Source organism: Triticum urartu, chromosome 3A (genome assembly GCF_056163025.1).
Source record: "Triticum urartu cultivar PI428250 chromosome 3A, HENAU_Tu73, whole genome shotgun sequence".
NCBI classification, from domain to species: domain Eukaryota; kingdom Viridiplantae; phylum Streptophyta; class Magnoliopsida; order Poales; family Poaceae; genus Triticum; species Triticum urartu.
Genome location: NC_141875.1, coordinates 639,011,429 through 639,030,312, shown reverse-complemented (window position 1 = coordinate 639,030,312; position 18,884 = coordinate 639,011,429). Strand labels below are relative to the sequence as shown.

General features: G+C 44.8%; 2 protein-coding genes across 2 annotated transcripts; one reads left to right on the top strand and one right to left on the bottom strand.

Annotated features, from left to right (window-relative positions):
* The first annotated feature begins 4,275 nt into the window (after positions 1 to 4,275).
* Positions 4,276 to 9,292, top strand: ABCB26 (transporter associated with antigen processing protein 1). Its single transcript, XM_048709700.2, has 18 exons — positions 4,276 to 4,972; positions 5,058 to 5,182; positions 5,691 to 5,733; positions 5,840 to 5,884; positions 5,990 to 6,112; positions 6,197 to 6,300; positions 6,492 to 6,546; positions 6,633 to 6,703; positions 6,786 to 6,888; positions 7,003 to 7,213; positions 7,322 to 7,395; positions 7,541 to 7,597; positions 7,690 to 7,764; positions 7,893 to 7,967; positions 8,052 to 8,333; positions 8,416 to 8,480; positions 8,553 to 8,613; positions 8,743 to 9,292. Exons 1-18 carry the CDS (start codon positions 4,586 to 4,588, stop codon positions 8,821 to 8,823), a joined length of 2,037 nt encoding a protein of 678 aa, XP_048565657.1. The 5' UTR covers positions 4,276 to 4,585; the 3' UTR covers positions 8,824 to 9,292.
* Positions 9,293 to 10,069: 777 nt separating this feature from the next.
* Positions 10,070 to 16,460, bottom strand: HAP6 (ribophorin II (RPN2) family protein). The gene is made up of 19 exons (XM_048709699.2): positions 16,195 to 16,460; positions 15,824 to 16,016; positions 15,651 to 15,740; positions 15,473 to 15,529; positions 15,292 to 15,361; positions 15,137 to 15,201; positions 14,395 to 14,449; positions 13,931 to 14,058; positions 13,732 to 13,847; positions 13,559 to 13,628; positions 13,039 to 13,140; positions 12,831 to 12,920; positions 12,584 to 12,732; positions 12,101 to 12,212; positions 11,935 to 12,018; positions 11,177 to 11,257; positions 10,880 to 11,104; positions 10,580 to 10,702; positions 10,070 to 10,500 (listed from the first exon to the last, which is right to left on the bottom strand). Exons 1-19 carry the CDS (start codon positions 16,332 to 16,334, stop codon positions 10,384 to 10,386), a joined length of 2,067 nt encoding a protein of 688 aa, XP_048565656.1. The 5' UTR covers positions 16,335 to 16,460; the 3' UTR covers positions 10,070 to 10,383.
* Between the last annotated feature and the right edge of the window lie 2,424 nt (positions 16,461 to 18,884).

Below are 18,884 nucleotides of genomic sequence, written 5' to 3'. Positions count from 1 at the left end.
GGCCAAGGCACACACCCCTACAGCCCATGTGGCCCCCGAGGCAGGTGGCCCCACCCGGTGGACCCCCGGGACCCTTCCGGTGGTCCCGGTACAATACCGGTGACCCCGAAACTTATCCCGATGGCCGAAATAGCACTTCCTATATATAATTCTTTACCTCCGGACCATTCCGGAACTCCTCGTGACGTCTGGAATCTCATCCGGGACTCTGAACAACATTCGGGTTACTGCATATACATATCCCTACAACCCTAGCGTCACCAAACCTTAAGTGTGTAGACCCTATGGGTTCGGGAGACATGTAGACATGACCGAGATCGCTCTCCGGTCAATAACCAACAGCGGGATCTGGATACCCATGTTGGCTCCCACATGCTCCTCGATGATCTCATCGGATGAAACACGATGTCGAGGATTCAAGCAACCCCGTATACAATTCCGTTTGTCAATCGGTATGTTACTTGCCCGAGATTCGATCGTCGGTATCCCAATACCTCGTTTAATCTCGTTACCGGCAAGTCACTTTACTCGTACCGTAATGCATGATCCCGTGACCAGACACTTGGTCACTTTGAGCTCATTATGATGATGCATTACCGAGTGGGCCTAGTGATACCTCTCCGTCATATGGAGTGACAAATCCCAGTCTTGATCCGTGTCAACCCAACAGTCACTTTCGAAGATACCCGTAGTATACCTTTATAGTCACCCAGTTATGTTGTGACGTTTGGTACACCCAAAGCACTCCTACGGTATCCGGGATTTACACGATCTCATGGTCTAAGGAAAAGATACTTGACATTGGAAAAACTCTAGCAAACGAACTATACGATCTTATGGTATGTTTAGGATTGGGTCTTGTCCATCACATCATTCTCCTAATGATGTGATCTCGTTATCAATGACATCCAATGTCCATAGTCAGGAAACCATGACTATCTGTTGATCAACGAGCTAGTCAACTAGAGGCTTACTAGGGACATGTTGGTGTCTATTATTCACACATGTATTACGATTTCCGGATAACACAATTATAGCATGAATAAAGACAATTATCATGAACAAGGAAATATAATAATAATGCTTTTATTATTGCCTCTAGGGCATATTTCCAACACCCACGACATAATCGAGTCCCCGCAGGATCACGCTTGTCGTTCTCTGGGTCCAGGCATGGGCGGGCACGCCCCGCAACGAGACAGGGACGAGGAAAGTCAAGGCCGCCGCCGTAGCCTGAGCCTGTCGGAGCCAGGGCCGCAGAGAGAGCTCGAACCAGGGAGCTTCCACACGCCCAACCCGCACCATGCGCTCCCGCAGCGCCCCATCATGGCAGAGCACAAGGAAATCCTCTAGGAAGAAACGGCGAATGGACATCTCCGCCGGGCTGACACCGAACGTCGAGTGTAGCGCACTCGCCGCTGAGCCAACATCCACCGCTGGTCTGGTGCCGATGACGGTGACCAGAACCGCACGAGCTAGCTCCGCCTCTAGCAATCTTGTGTCCTCCGCCGCCTCAAGAAAGTAGGCCTCCACCGGATCCTCACTGCGGCACTCCTGCCGGGGCAACTGGCCTTCCAGCAGACCAAACGGGGAAGAGAAGACTGGCCCCGTAGATCCCCCCACGGACGGCGACCGCGCCGCGGGCGCCTCCCGCACCACCTGACTCCACAGGCGCACCGCACCGGGCGGCGGAGGGCCAGGTGGCGGGGGCGACAGATCCGACTGCGAGCGCCTAGGCGAGACCGGAGACGGGGCGAGGGGCGGGCCATCCACCGCTGACGGCTGAAGAGCAGGCGGCAGGCGTGGCTCCTGTTCCACCGGAGATGGGCTGCGCGGGCGAGTGCAACCACGAGAGGTGTGCCCAGGTCCCCGGCACCGGACGCAGAGCGTGGGGTTGGTGCACTCCCTGGAGATGTGCCCTTCGCTGCCGCAGTTGTAGCAGCAGCCGTACAGCTCCACCGGCAGCTTGGAGGATGGAGGGGGCGAGGAGCCGCCAACACACGCATCCTCCCATCCTGGCGATGACGCTGCTGGCGCGGAGCGCGCGGCCGCGGGGCATGCCGGCGCCTGCTCTCCTTGACCTGCCAACCCCCGTTGGCAGGCCGGCGAGCCGGGGCGCGGGAAGGCCGCCCCGCCCTGAACCACGGGGCCAAAGGGAGTGCCCAGGATCTCTGGGACGACGATGGTGGACCGCAGCAACGGCCGTGGCGGCGGGGGGGGGGGGGGGGGAGGGGGAGGGGACGGCACCCCATGGGGCGGAGAGGGCGAGGGGGCATTGGACTCCGACGAACTCGAGCCAGAGATGGAGACCCTAGAGGCCATGGCGCCAAGGAGGGTGGCCGCCGCCTCTGGAGTGGAGAGCGGCGCAGGAGGTGGCCGCCGGCGCCAGAGTGGCGGGCGGCGCTAGGCGCAGAAGCAGGGGAGCGCTCAATATGATATTAGTTTACTTGTTAACCATTTAAAAAATGTTATTTGGGGTGTAACCTTAATCACTAGCGCATGATTTGCCTTCCTTTCATACCGCGCCTATCCAGATTGTAAATGAACACCTCGGTAAAACTAGTATTGAAGACCAAAGAAACCATCTATAACCATACATGCAAACCTCGCCAAATCTCACAGAAAAAAGCAGATTTCTCATATTAGGGAGAGAGAGAGACGTCTTTAGATTGACAACATTTAAACATATTGTGATTGTATGAGCACTGAGCACTGTCGACGAGGATGGAAAGAAGGATAAGTGGCAACACGGATGAGATGCCATGTGTTCAAATAAAGGTCATGTTTTTTAGGACGGAACTATTGGCGTCTTGAGTCATATTTATTGGCTTAGAAAGTGTGGAATTACTTTCTTGCCGTTGCAACATATGGGCTTTTTTCTAGTATTTATTAACAAAAATTAGAAGTACAACTCTTCTTTTTAAGGAAGCATCTATATCTTCAGGAGCGCATGTGTCTCGTGTGCCTCGCACTCGCGCTCACCTCAAGGTCGTCCTAATGGGCCGTCCCAAATCACGCAGGAACACATTTTCTTCTTTCTTTCTGCTTATATTTTTGAAATATTATAAAAAATATATTAAAAATTAATTTAATTACATTTTTTAAAATGAATCATGTGGCTTTTAAAAATCTTGACGCAATGTAATCTTTTTGTTAAAGAAATTTGAAAATATTGATACTATTCAAAATAGAAAGTTCATGACATTAAAAAAATGTTCATGAGTTCCAAAAAAAATATGGGACATTTGCAAAAAATATACATTGTACATTTAAAAAAATTGTTATATGAGTTTAAAAAAATACATTTTTAAATGTTCATCCATTTCAAGAATATGTTTATGGCATTTATAAAAATATTGATACATTGTAAAAGAATGTTGGCATAGTTTTCAAAAAATGTTTTGTATTATGAAAAAATAAGTTTTGTACCTTTTTTATTTCAATGTGTATTTGAAAAATGTTACATATATTTGATAAAATGTTAAAAAAACAAGTCTAGAATGTTTATGATGTATACCAAAATGCACAATGTGTATGAAAAGCGCTAGACATCAAAACATATATTTGAATAAAAATCATGTATTTAATAACTGTTAAACGTGCATAAGAAATGTTCCTGGTGCACACGAAGAATATACAATCCATATGAAAAAAACTAGAGAATGGTTCAAAATAAAAGTAGAAAAAAAACTGAAGAAAACCAGTGAAAACCAAAGTAAGAGAGAAAGAGGACAGAGAAGAACCCCAAAATGAAAAGAAAAACAAAGAAAACCATGCAAGCAGTGAACGCCATAAAAAGAACACAGAGCAGAAGAAAAAGACCACTAGCGGCGCGCAAAAGGCAAGCCAGAGCTACGCTTTGCAGTAACAGAACCCAGCAGCGGGCTGGGATGTAGTCTTGATTTGGCCTAGTAACAGAAACTCTGCAAGGAGCTAAATTGGTAGTGTAAAATGCAGATTGCTATGCTCTGTCGAAAAAACTGCGGCGTGTCCAGTCGCTCGTGCTTATCGCCAAACCTAACCCAGACCAGACGTACGTACCTCTCGCACCTCACTGCGCTCATCCATCCAAGAATGAAGAGGCCCATACGTTTCGCACGGGTCACGGGTGGGATAGTTCCAATTCCGGTTGCTTGCCTTGCCTTGAGTCGCCCCTTTAGGTCGATCGTTCTATAGTGCAGGTGCAGCCGTGCAGGCACGTAGTACTACGTGCGATTCTGCAAAAGCGCACGAGCTTCTCAGAACCTGTGCGGTGCGGGTCGGGAAGAGAGCAGCCGAAACTCCACGTGGTTCACGGCCGCCACACCAGCAGCCCAATCCAAACTCGATTATTCTCGACCAGAAAATTCCGATCCAGGGAGCCTGGAAAACGGGTCGGAAATTCCACGGCCACACCACCGCCGGCCCACGCATGGATCATCTCGCCGCGAACGCACGCACACGAGGCGAACAAAAAAAAGGTTTACGAAGGGCCACGACAAAGCAAGGAGAGGAAACGCAGCGCAAAATAGCCCCCTGCCCCGCCTGAATCGCGCTCCGAATCGGATCGCGTGCGCGCGCGCGAAGGGGGAGGGAGGAGGGAGAAATGCCGCCGGCCCCGGCCGCGCTGCTCCTCGCGGCGCCCGCGGGGCTGCCGCTGGGCCTGGCGCCCTGGCGGCCGTGCCTGCGGGCCCCGCCGCCCAGGCTGCGGCTCCGGCTGCGTGCCGCGAGGATCCGCGCGGCGGCGACCGTCAACGGCGAGTTCGGCGGGCTCGGCAGGCGCCGCCTCGACGCCGGCGAGTTCATCGGGCGGCTGCGGAACGTGCTGCCGGGGGGCAGCTGGTGGCGCCTCGAGGACGAGGACGCGGGCGGGGCCGGCCGCGCCGAGGCCAGCGGGGCCACGGCCGCCTCCGCGCTCAGCCGGATGTGGGCCCTCGTATCCAACGACCGATGGGTCATCTTCGCCGGCTTCGCGTCGCTCGTCTGCGCCGCGGTAATGCGGATTGCCTCGGCCGCGTGGTTCGGATAAGCTTTCGTTGGTTGGTGTGGTACTGACTGCTGTGTGGTCGTGGTTGCAGCTCGCGGAGATCGCTATCCCCCATCTGCTCGCGGCCTCCATCTTCTCCGCGCAGAATGGAGGGGCCGTCTTCTACCGGAACGCCAAGCTTCTGGTTGTTCTGTGTATGATTTCCGGAGTGTTTAGGTCAGCTATCTCTTCCTTCAAACTGTGCTCATATCGTGTATAGGGTCACACTACAAACTATGGCTGCGCAACTATCTGTTTTCATCGCATTTCGAGTGAAGCAGACCACTTAGGCGTTTACCGGCACTTTACATTACATGAGGTATTCAAAAATAAACAAATTAAATGTGCTGGTAATGGACAATCTAGGATTAGGGAAATGTTTTGGACTGAGATGTTTCCAGTTGGGTGAAGGATAGTATAAGTAGGATCACTGTAAAACGCAAACTTAAATTTCAACATTGTACATTGTGAATGCTGTGATAGAATCAGTGCGATCGCTGTGAAACAAAAAACTTAATTTCTGCAATGTACATCATGGACAATTGCACGTGCACAAACAAGTTTGCAAACATCAAAACAAGGAGTTTTGTGAGACAATCTGCACAGAACTAAAATTGTTTGCCTTAAGCATGCTTTTGCGAGTTATATTTGGGTTGCTTATTTAGCTCGTGTCCCCCTTTTGCAGTGGTGTGCGAAGCTGCTGTTTTGGTATTGCCAACATGATATTGGTAAAACCATGTTAGATTTTATGTAATTTAACAAGTCTATTCCTTCCAGGTTGCCCTTTGGTTTTGATCACGCTCTTACAATCATTATCTCAACTATTTTTCTTAGGTTAAACGAATGAGAGAAATGCTGTTTGATTCCATCCTTTCTCAGGTAAAAACAGAAGGGGAAAATATTGTTGCCTGAAGTACTAGTGCAAATAATACCTTTACTTTGAATTGCTGCAAATTTTCTTAACTCCATTGTATATTGTGCCAGGATATTGCGTTTTTCGATGAAGAAACTGTCGGAGATTTGACAAGTAGGCTTGGTTCTGACTGCCAGCAAGTGTCTAGAGTTATTGGCAATGATCTTAATTTGATTTCACGCAATTTGCTTCAGGTGAAAAGGTTGTTTAGTATCTGAGCATACAATACTCACCAGTAGCTTGAAAAGCTCATTTTTCATGTTGTTACTTTGTCTCAGGGTATAGGAGCACTGATTTATCTTCTAATCTTATCATGGCCTCTTGGACTGTGCACTATGCTTACTTGTGGGACATTGTCGACAATTATGCTAGTTCATGGACGGTAACAACTTGTTTTCACTTCTTGTGTAGTTTATTTCTCCCTTTTCTCTACTTGCTCCTTTCCCTATTATGTTGCTAGTGCGCAGCAATCTTGAGTAAATGCGACAAAATACCTCTCCCATGTTTCCACATTTTGTTGCTTTGCATCTTTGGCCATGTGAAAGAAATCATCATGACACTTTTGTTTTATAGGTATCAGAAAAAGGCCTCTAAATTTGCACAAGAGTTCACTGCAAGTGCCAATAATGTAAGTTTATGTCCTTTAATTGAAGTCTATTTGAGAAGGTTGCTCAACATTTCAGCGATTCACCCAATGTTTATGTTATAAATCAGGTTGCTCAAGAAGCGATAAGTTTGGTTAGAACAGTGCGAGTGTATGGGACGGAAAAGCAAGAGTTCAAAAGGCAATCACTCTACCTATTTTTCTCTCTTATATAGCATAAAGATAACACTATGCACGTCATAAAGCCTGTTGTACTTTCATAGGTATGCGAAGTGGCTGGATAAGCTGTATGATGTGAGCTTTCGACAGACGATGGCTTATGGAGGCTGGAGCTTGAGCTTGAATTATCTGTACCATTCTACTCAGGTATCTGATGTTGCTGTTCAGTTTTGTTAATATCTATATTAAAAATATAAGGCTTTTGTGTATGCTTCTCATTGCGCTACTGATGAAGTATTCTTCCAAATAAGCTTTGTGTAGGTTGTTGCTGTTTTGATTGGAGGAATAGCAATCATGAATGGGAAGTTCACTGCCGAGCAACTGACAAAATTCACACTGTACGCCGAGTGGCTGATTTTGTCTACCTGGTGGATTGGAGACAATTGGTCCTCCCTGATGCAGTCTGTTGGAGCAAGTGAAAAAGTCTTCCGGTTGATGGATCTCTTGCCTAGCAGGCAGCTTACCTCTAAAGGCAAGACTGTTTTTGACTTGACACATTAGTTTCGAGTCTCTGTGCTTGGATATTTTAATTGGGAGGATGTGCAACTGTTCGGTAGTCTAAAGCATTTCATTCTTGCAGGCCTCAGGTTACAGAAGCTGGAAGGACGAATTCAATATGCAGATGTAGAATTTTCATATCCTTCAAGACCTTCAGTATGTTAACGCCTTCCTTCTAAATGCTTTTCTGTTATGATTTATGAGCACACACATAGTAGGGTTCATCCTAAAGCTTGAGTGCTTTGTGATTATTATGAACTAAGTACGGGTTTTGGGTTCTGATGTGGCCCTTAATGTGCAGGCACCAATTTTGAGAAGACTGAATCTAACACTCAATCCAAATGAAGTAGTTGCAATTGTAAGATATACAGGCTGATGCTTTCATATATATGAATTTTCGCAAGTATTGATCTGTATCTGAATGTTCATATATGGTTTCTAATTTTAAAGGTTGGTCTTAGTGGAAGTGGCAAGAGTACTATAGTTAACCTACTACTTCAACTATATGAACCTACAAATGGGCAAGTAAGCTATTTCGACCTTGCTATTGTTTCTGTCCCTTCCAGGAGCCAGTATTGCTGCTATGACACGTTGAACTTGAAACAGACTAGTTATTGGTCTGAACTCTGAAGTTATATTTGTGACTAATGCAGATATTAATAGATGGTGTCCCACTCAGCGAACTTGACACCAGATGGTTCAGGGAAAGAATTGGTTTTGTGGGACAGGTTCGGATCCAATAAAACCAGCAAAGTCGTCGTGCCAGATGAATCTTTGTTGTATTTAACAGCATATATACTTGTTATATGCAGGAGCCTAAGCTATTCCGGATGGATGTTAGTTCTAATATTAAGTATGGCTGCCCAAGAGAAGTTAGCCAGGAAGAAGTTGAGTGGGCTGCAAAACAGGCTTATGCTCACGATTTCTTAATGGCTCTTCCTGATGGTTATAACACCATTGTCGACGATGCTCTTCTTAGTGGAGGCCAAAAGCAACGCGTCGCTATTGCAAGGGCCCTTCTGAGGGACCCGGCCATCTTAGTACTCGACGAAGCCACTAGTGCACTTGATGCCGAGAGTGAACATTATGTGAAGGTAAACTCTTCATGAACAAATTCTGTGCAATTAAAATGTACTTATGAGTAGATTGTTAATCTTTCTCTCTGCCATGTTATAGAGTGTCATCACAGAAGTTAGCACTGATCCTAAGGCTCGAAGAACCGTGATTATCATAGCTCACAGGTAATGTGTGCTTACTCCGGTGCCTGTTATTTTGAACACGGAGAGTCGAGCTAACGCCATTATTTGTTCTAGGCTGTCTACGATTCAAGCGGCTGACAGAATCATTGTGATGGAAAATGGCAGTATTGTGGAGGTATGTTCTCAACTGCTATTGCAAAGTGTTAACATGAAGTCTACACTAAAATTAGCATGAGAACACTTCTTTCAAGACTTGCAGTGTTGTGTACAAACATGGTCTAAGTTGTTCTGTATGGTTGTGCAGGACGGAAAGCACAGCGACCTTGTCAAGCAGGATGGATTGTATTCAAGATTAGCGCAGCGACAAAATGATGCTCTCCCGTAGCCTGAAATCACAGAAGGTGGTTTAGTCCACGCCGTATTTTTTCCAAGTGGAGCAGCAGGTGAGGGAGGCGTCTGTCATCGGTGTATTCTTTACGAGTGACCACGGCCTGGTTGGTCAAATAATTGAGGTTTCCTCAAAGTACCGGGTGCAAATGATCCACAGATGCCTACTAACCAAGCTAAGTTAAAACGGTTTCTGCCGCAAAAAATATAAGATAGACAGTATCCGGACGGGTGTATATGGAGGTTTAAGGAAATTGAGTAGTTCATACATGATTCATTTAGTTACACAATGTCAGATGCAACCTGTAACTATATATAAATATATATATAGGCACTCTGGACCTCAGACCATCAGAATCTTGTAATTAACTGGTGTGAACATTTACTTGGATTTTGATAGAAACTTGTATATTCAAAGTACCAAGATCTATGTGATATTGAAGATGGGATTTCTCTGCTTTGTTACAGTTGTTAGCTCACATGTGTGGGGCAGCCGTGTTGGTCCTGAAAATGCATTTAAAGCGTTGTTGGGTTTGTCCCTGAAAATGCATTTAAAGTGCTCTTAGGTTCGTGCCAAAATGCAGCCAATGCACTTGAACTATCTTAGGGCGTGTTTGGTTTGGGATCGAAGTGGAATGGAATGTCAGGATTGGTTTTGTTCCTATGTTTGCTTGGGATAATTAGGTGGGATGTGATGGTTGCAATTCAGTGTTTGGTTGGGGAATTTGGTTTTGTGAGTTTGTAAATCAAAAGGCATAACACAAGTTAACCTTTTCCGATAAGAATGGTTTAAAAAATCTATTCTATGTTTAAAAAATCCAGCCCATTTAGTAAACATCAATGCATCATACGTGAAGGTGAGGTCCTACCACTTCTCTAGTACCAGGAAAATTGGCACCAACTACAAAATGATACCCTTATGTCCCTCAAAACTCAAGTTGCGCAAGAAAAACTGTCAGGGTCTCGAGCAAAAAGCATTTGCAAAAACCAAGCATCTGTGACCGCCCGAAAATTGATGATACAATTGTTAGCTCGCATGTATAGGTTATCCTGAAAATACATTTAAACCATTCTTAGGTTTGGGCTAAAATGCAGCCGATGCACTTTTAATTATGGATTGGTTCTGCTCCCATTTTGCTTGGGTTAATTAGATGGAATGTAATGGTTACAATTCGTTGGGGAGTTCAAATGGAATGGATTTGGTTTTGTGAGTTTGTAAATCAGAAGGCATAACACAAGTTAACTTTTTGAGTAAGAATATGATCTTATTAATTCTATGTTTAACAAATCCAGCCTATTTAGTAAACATCAATGCATCATACATGAAGGTGAGGTCCTACCACTTCAGTAAACATCGGTGCATAAAACATGAAGGTGAGGTCCTACCACTTCTCTAGTACCAGGATTCTTGGCACCCACTACAAAATGACACCCAGTTGTCCCTCAAAACTCAAGTTGCGCAAGAACTCGGTCAGGATCTCAAGCAAAAGCATTTGCAGAACCCAAGCAACTGCCACTGCCCGAAAATTGATGATCACGCATTCTTCGCATCTTCCCATCAAGCAGTCTTCTGTTTTGCTGCCGTGTTGGAAAGATGAGAAAGGGTCCTATGGCCGACGAACACAAGGAACACGCTGAGGAAGCTGAGGAACTTCAGAGTTGTGAAAAGATCCAGCTGTTCCGACAGAAGAATGATAGTGAGCATTAACTTTTATTAGTGCAATTATATGTTTCACCACAAGGAAGATGCTAACCTTAACCCAGAAGAGAACATAGAGCAACAGTACTGCTCCGATTCCGGCATGGAAGAGTGATGCGAATGCAGCTGGTCCTGGCAGGGAAGGGAAGTTCTTCAAGTTGACTCCCAGACGCATAAGCTACAAGTAAATGCCAGAAGCACATTATTAGCATCAGTATGTTGAATAAGCATATTCTCAACAACATTTTTGATTTAGAGTAGGATACTCTCAGCAACTTTTTTGATTTAGAGAAACCAGTACAGAAGTGTGATAGCAAATGAAGAAATAAAGAAAGAGTAGGAATTGTTGACTCACCCCAATCAAGAACCCAATGAAAGGGAGGAGCGTGAGGCCAGTAAATGCAAGGGAGACTTCCTGCGGTGGCCTCTTCTCTGGCACACGGAATATGTGTTCTATCTCCTTCTGTGGCCTAAACTTTGCTAACGGGTCAACAGCTTGTGCCGGAGGACGTGGGGCCTTTTCTGGGGCCTCCGGCAAGTCCAACTCCAATTGGCCAAGGGCTCGTAGGAACGAATTTTCCTGAAGCAGACAAAGAATAATCAGCAAGGCTAAACCAAACAGAACTGTAGAGTTATAAATGTGGCAACATACCATTGAAGCATCACCAACTGAAAGCTCGAGGTCATATGTTCCCGAAAGGTAGTAAAATTTCTCTACCAATCCAAGAAAATCCTACAATATATTGAACAAGCATATAAGAAATCATGTTATGATTCTTCTGGAACCCTCAAGAGCTGAAAGGCAGCAAAAACATGCAAATTAAGATATGTTAAGTGATCTTTTGGTACTTCATCTCCACATCTGACCACAGTAACATCATAAAATTCAAGCACAACAGGAAGATGCGTCCACCATCACCATCATACTTGCTGGACAATATTTAACAGGTTAATTTCAAATGTATTGGCACCTGGATAATCTTGTTCAAACCTCACTTGGTCACAAAAATGCCAACAAGTTTCCTTCCTAGAGTTTCTTAAAGCTTCCTACAAAAGGTTGTTTGATTTGTAGGAATAGAAAGGCCACTTTGTACTCAATTTCAAATGAAATTTTCCATCACGTGTAACCCCTATAATGTAGTCTAACACACTTTGGTGTCAATTCCTACGGTGTCCAGCATCGAAGGATATTCTAGGGACCTGCCACTAGAATCCTGCGTTTTTCAGAATCATGTGAATCAAAGAACTCCTGAAAACAAGTTACATAACCTAGCTAGTACCTTCTATGTCAAAAGCCTCTGTCGGTGTATGTGTTTTTCTGGATAATATAATGGACAACCTAAAACCTAATGGAAACATTTGCCGAGAGAATGACAAGAGCAAAATGAACTCTGGAGTAGGTTACTCAACTAGAACAATTTTGAATTGCCTCGCAGAACCTGGCACCACAAATAAGTGTTCAACCTTGCTTTCATGCTTTAACTTCAAGAAAACCTGGCAACAAATTCGCTAAATCAAGTCAGGAAAAGAACTAGTACTGTGCCATTTGAGAAAGAAAATGGAGTGTTATTGTGACCTGGTGAGGTTTAAATGTGCGTCCAAGTGGTGTAGATAGTTGAAAAGATAGACGTAACTTCTGCAGATGGTTCGCAGAGAGAGAAACTTTTGTATCTTTCAGCAGATCTAACCTGTAATGAATCGGATTTGAAATGAGACATGCAAAATAAGCCGTTTTGCTATGAAATTAGAACCTAAACTTCCATTCCAAGTTTCACATAACTCAACTAATATATTGTTCAACATCACAACTCAGCTACATGACTGAAACAATGCAGGATATGTTCTCAAACAAAGGTCAGATGTGAAGAGAAGAACCACATAATAACAGGTTAGGAAGTGTTATTCGTTATTCCAGATGAGAATGAACTAATTTAAAGTGATCAAGGATATAGAGGCTGCAATTACTTGGGTGTTGGTGTCAGAGTTAGTTTATCTTTAAAATGTTGCTGTAAAACATGCTTTTCTAATGGCATGGAATCAAGTGGTTCGAAGAGTTTACTTTTCGACAGACTCCGCACTCCCAGCATCATTCTCAGAAATTCCAATTTCTGCCTTGTCAACTTTGATCAGTCCTGTAACAACGACAGACTCGGTGTTTCTCCCTCCAGTAGTGTAAACAGTTTCATGTTCTGAATCCTGAAGAGTAATCTTGAAGATCGAAGGGCAAAAACATCAGTAATGTAAAGTAATATTAGTCTATTACATTATGTGTATATATCAAACAAATTAATAAAGTTTACAGGTACCTCAAAAACTAGCGAGTACTTCCCAACATCTATTTTCAATGGAGTAATGTCCAAGTAATGAACATTGTTGTCGAGGTCAAACTGAAGTTCCTGATAGCAAAAGGAAATGGATATTAGGGAATTGTAGCTAAAACACGGACAAAACAATGGTGAACTATTATAATGAAAAAATAAGTTCCAAGAGGTAAACACCAATCTAACTCTGTACCTTGCTGTCAGTGGTGATGACCTTGGAATCAGAGCCCAAGACTTGCACAAGATTCACTCTGAGCGGAGGTGCCGCAGAACCAAACACTGTAGTTACTTCAACCTGAAAATAATATATATCAAGGGAACACGAGTTGGAGTTAATTACACTGCACTAAACACAACATGTGTCAAAACTCAAAAGCAATACAGCGCAAGATTGCAGCTAAATGTGGTACAATTTTCACACACACGCCATATACATCTTTTTAGCAGACACTATTGTTATTAAATCGCAACTACAGAAGTACCACATAGGATGCATATGCTTGTATCGAAACAAGATAAATTCAAGTCTACAACATTTAATGAATACAGAAAGTGCTTGCAAGAGATAGAATTGCTCACAGTAACAATCATTAGTGCAATATCGATATGCCTACTACTATTTTACACTACATTGCAGAATAATATAATGGACAAACAAAAAATATTATCATTATATTCAGACAAAATCAAAGAGACTAGAATGTGATAATCACCTTAAGCTGGTCTTTGGAGGTCAGTGACAGTACTTTGGAAGGAAGTGAAAGGATCAAAGGAACAAAGATCCTGCATGTTGTAGAAACGAAATAAGCACCACAGGGCAACAGAGACTAATAATAATGTGGGGCGCAAGTTTATCGAGAATGCTAAAAAAGAGAGGAAAACTTACCTATTGCTTTCCAGGAGCGACAAGGACTCAATCTGATTAAAGCAATCCTTTCCACTACCTGGGAGCCCAATACCAAGAAAGAACTTTGCCAAGCCCAGTATTTTCTCACCAGGGACCTGTGGGTTGAGTGTTGTTGGTTATGGGAGGTGCTTAACATAAATTTAATGAAAAAACACCAAAATGAAATGAAATAACTTACGTTCAATTTCCCAGAAACAACATTAGCGAAGGAGGTGACACCACGTACTACTGAAGCAGAAGTTGTTATAGGGCCCTTGTATTCAGAACCATCAACATACTTCTCATCAAAATAGAAGGTTCCATCATCTGAGAAAACACATATCATAAGAAGCTATCAACAGTAAGAGGAACATTTTCACTTGCAAGTGGTTTCTTCGTATCGTAGTGGAATAGTATCAAAACACACTAACTAAATAGTACTGCTAACTATCCAAACATGCGACTCAGTATGCCATAGATTTAGCAATTTGGTAACTAAGCTCCTACGAGGTGTTAACCAGGCACCTTGACTCCTGGAGAACTCTGGTCGAGTTTAAGTTGATAAAATAGAAAAAATGACTGGTCTATCAGCGCCTTGTCTTAAAGCAATTTAATCAAATGTTCATCTTCAGTGAGCACAAAGAAGACGGTTAGAGAACATACCATAGCTCTTGATTGTGCCAAATAGTTTCACGATGTCATTTTTAACGACTCCAATCTGATGACACAGTATTAAAAATCAGGACCGCCAATAGTGGCAAACTTCAAATGATATACTAATAAAAAATGACGCGCATAACAAATTCAGAACAAACACATTTGACTGAAACTTGGAAGAAGCATTCGGCAACAAATTGTATGAGCCAAGAAGGAAAGCAGAACATCGTACACATACACAAGAATGATATGGTAACACCTAGTTGATTTGAGATTGTTATAAACCAAAGGGCATGGCACATACAGAGACATGGCTGCAACTCTTTTAGGATGATAGATCATGTCATGTGCATTTGTAATTCAGATGAATGGATGTTGTGAGATGTAATTAGAATGATATAAGCTGAGGGATAAACAACTTGTTATATAGCCGTTTCTCTTTTGTATTGAAATCAAGCTCTTCCTGTTTCCAATACTTCATAACATATACTAGTATTTAAGTGTATATTCACCCATACATCTTTATTACTTATGTATAGGAAGATAACAACGTAACAAGCATTGCTTGTGTATAAGGTTTTCACTGGCATTCAGTTCAACCCTCTCCCCATTAAAAGAGTTTGTGAGACAACATGTACTATACAGTTATCCGACTTCTTCATCTCTTACATTCAAGGAAGATAATCACATATAAATGTACAACAAGTTAATGAAGTAATTCAAGCACAAGCAGAGAGCATATACACACCATAGACGGATCAACCTCCGCATCAGACAGTGAAACAACTCCTGCCAATGCTTCTAGTGCTATACCTGTTGCAGAACAGTGTTTCTAAACATCAGTGCCTGATACATTTGATTTGCAGCAAAAAACAGAAAAGGTCGCAAGACAAAAAATATTACCAGCAGCAAATGTGCTGGATTCAGCACTGTTGGTGTCATAGCGCCATCTCCCATCACTTTGGCTAAGTGCCTATAGAAACAAAGATATATATCAGACAACTCTAGTTTAAACAGCTGAGCAAAATTGTGATTGCAAGAACTACATAAGGAAAAAGTGCATAGCATATTGCACTGCTTTAACCTTAATTGCGTGAAATGTGCTATCGGCATCAGACAAAACAACACTGTGGCCTTGTTCCTGCAAAAAATCAACACAACTTTATCATCTACCAGATAAAATTCAGACAACCAACTAACAGCAGTGCTGGAAAAAAATTAAAATAAAAACATCAAGCTGAAAGGGCATTAGAGGGAGTAACCTTGAGGCTGAGCAGCCCTCCCACAGAATAGTAGAACTCCAGCAGCGAATTGGTGTCCTTGATCACCGCCTTAAGCCTCGACGCGACGTCCTGCCATGAAGAACGAATCTCAGAACACCATCAAGCAGGTGAATACCAGCAGAAGCAGCAAGATCTCCGGAGCTAAAACCCACATCGTAAACACCGGCATCGACGCTGCATGCGAGAACGCCAGCGATCTGGACCGCGTGGAACAGATCCTTGGCGGGCGACGAGGACGAAGACAGCCTATCCGCGGCGAGCTTGCAGGCCTTGCCATCAAGGCCCTTATCCCTCTGCACTCCGAGTATCTTGAACGTCCTGACCGCCTCGTACGTCGTCTCCAAGCTGCACAGCGCTCACAGACAAAACCAGCGATTAGAACGCGGCCATGACCCGAGATTTCGAGGGGGCAGCCCCGTGCCGGATCGATCTGAGCCGGACTAGGTCCTTAATTGCGCCCACGAGGGGCGAAAGCTGGAGATCAGGGGAGACGGTGATGCTGGCGAGCGGCTACGGAACTTACTCGTCGGGGGAGGCGGCGAAGAGCTCGGCGGCGACGGATCTGTGCGCTTCGGAGACCGGGCGGACGGCGGAGGAGAGGGGGGCGACGGCCGCGGCGACGAGGAGCAGGAGGACGGCCAGGGGCGGCAGCCTCCAGGCCATGGCTGCGGTGGCGGGCGGCGCCGGCCGGAGAGGGGAGGGGGAGGGGAGGGGTTTAGGAGACTGGGCGGATGGGAGTGGCCAGATCTGCTTGAGGCTGAGGGAAGGGGACGACTAGAAATATTTGGCCTGCCCCAGGGTCGTTCGCCTCGCCTCGACGTCTGGGCTCCGGACGGTGAACTGCTTTGAGATTCGTATAATGGCTTCTTCGAAACTTCTTTTCAACACACAAGTCCCGTAGGCCGTCGGATATGGAGGCTGCCGAGCCAAGGTGCGAACACACACGTCAGAGCATCTCGTAAAAATGATCAAACTTTTAAATTTGCAGGGTAGGTTAAAAAAACGCACTGAATTTTCAATAAAGAGTGGATTTTATCTACTATATCTATCTATATCTATATCGATATCATATATATCAATATAAAAAGACCTAAAGAGGCAGATCTAATAGATCTCGGCCATCCGTCGCGTTAATCCAACCGTCCTTATTGTCCTAATGGTAAGCGACTAAACACGTTTAGAGCTAATCAACCATCTCCTCCCTGATCCCCTTCCTTCCATACCCTTTCGCACAAAGAAAACTGACACAAGAGAACAACCGCAAGCCGCCGCACCTTCGCCATGCCGCCCCTTGCACTTCGACCCGCCACATATTAGGGCCTTCAGCGACGCCGCGCCACCATCGTGTCGACCTGTCACGCCTTCAAGGACGCCGCCTCTCACACCTCCATGTCGTCCCCAACCATCGCCTCGCCTGGCCATGGCCCTCGGCAGTTGGGACGCCTACTAAACCGCCTGCACATCTGCCGGGGATGCCCCCTAAACCGCATGCAGCTCGGCCGTCAGGGAGGGGGACCGCCTGCCCGACTGTGTCGGCCGTCGGGAACGACGGTAGCAAGGTCGCCAAGAAGATCAGGCCGAAGGACAAGCACTGGGTGGCCACCGATGAGAGAGAGAGATGGCGGCCGCTCCTGTACCGGATGTTCAAGGTTAAGGGCATCCTTCTGGATCCCTACAGGTGCATTATATCTTTAACGCTCAGCATTTTTTGTGATTTATTTGTTCAAATTTTAATAAACCACGTTCTAATTTTGTACATGTCACTATGGCACAAGGTAATCCCCTAATCGGTCAAACGCCCGTAATGCAGTTGATCCATAAACGATTTACTTGTGAAAGCTTACTTAGTAATCGGCCTATCCATAGTAAGTTGGCGGAGCATGCAGTCGCACTCTGAACCGGCAGTGTCCTGTTGCATATGAACGTGTATAGGAACAGAATATTATCACCTCACAGCTTATGTTTCGAAACATACAACTTGAAAAAATTGGTTTGGTTTGGTTACAACCAATGAATTAGAATAAACATAAACAAATTTTAAGATTACATGTGCACATTTACTAGTTGACTCAAAATGAAGCATGATGTCTCCATAGTTAAGATGGGCACAGCCAACACCGACACGTACACAGAAATAAAACCCCCTCAATAAATAGCTAAATCATATAACACCATATTTATGCCTAAGTGAGGAAGAAGAAAAAAATCCATGAAGTGATCAAATATGCTATCAACAAACTACAAAAATGACCATATCTGCGCCGACCAATTTTTGACTCCACAAGGACAACTAGGTTCTTCAACGGCAACATCTTCAAAAAGGGAGCGACGTTCAAGCGTCGCTGTCACTAAATCCAATCAATGCCTTCAATAAGGTAATGATACAAAAATATCGACATCGTCACATATAACCAACTTGGGTCTGAACTAGGTCCCCAAAGCTCGAGACCGAGTACTTGAGTAGTACCACCAAATCGAAGTCAATCATGTGTTGTCGCCACCACTTTTCCACGATGCCAGCAGCTACATGCGATGGGCTAAAAACGTTTTGCCTTCACTGCACAACCAAACCCTTTGTGTCAAGTCGTAGTCCATAGATTGCATCTCAATGGCTAAGGTAACCACCTGATCTGGAGAGAGAAACCCTCACAAAGATATTTCGATAACCGCAATCCACAGTGAGGATGCCTCCACAGGCCAGAGTGGCAACACAGACTAACACCGACGATGAAGCAAGCCACCACAGACTATCACCTCACTGGAGAGAGCCATATCCAGGCCCAACGACCTAGAGGCCAACATAGCCAAATCTAGAGCATGATTAGTCCCTTTAGTGATCCGGTAAAGGAGCAAAAATAATTCTCGTCGTTTTCTCGAGAGGTGACCCTGAGTTATCGGATCCACGAGAGGGCGGTGCCCTTTAAGCAAGGGTTTCTAACAAGCTTCTACAAGACAATAAAATTTCAGCTTTTGACCGTGTCGGCTTCTGCTATTGCTTGGATGAGGGGTTGAGTGAAGCCTATTTGGATTGTGTGAATAGTTCGCCTGTTGCGTGACCGCCGTTTTTAGCATCTCAATGGCTTCTCGAGTCACGACACCGGCAGGGGAGTCGTCATTGATCGGGATTGCCGTCAATCTGCCTGTCGCCGCCATCACGTTATCCACGGGATTTGAATAATGACCAACCGGTGTCTGGAAACGAGTCGGCTGGTC

Bases quoted from the DNA above. Each gene is read 5' to 3' on its own strand.
- ABCB26 (XM_048709700.2), top strand. From the start codon at position 4,586: ATGCCGCCGGCCCCGGCCGCGCTGCTCCTCGCGGCGCCCGCGGGGCTG. The intron at 4,973-5,057 runs GTAATGCGGATT...TCGTGGTTGCAG, and splicing joins CGTCGCTCGTCTGCGCCGCG to CTCGCGGAGATCGCTATCCC. The intron at 6,889-7,002 runs GTATCTGATGTT...AGCTTTGTGTAG, and splicing joins ATCTGTACCATTCTACTCAG to GTTGTTGCTGTTTTGATTGG.
- HAP6 (XM_048709699.2), bottom strand. From the start codon at position 16,334: ATGGCCTGGAGGCTGCCGCCCCTGGCCGTCCTCCTGCTCCTCGTCGCC. The intron at 12,733-12,830 runs GTACCTGTAAAC...TCGATCTTCAAG, and splicing joins AGTACTCGCTAGTTTTTGAG to ATTACTCTTCAGGATTCAGA. The intron at 10,501-10,579 runs GTTAGCATCTTC...CTGTCGGAACAG, and splicing joins ATGTTCTCTTCTGGGTTAAG to CTGGATCTTTTCACAACTCT.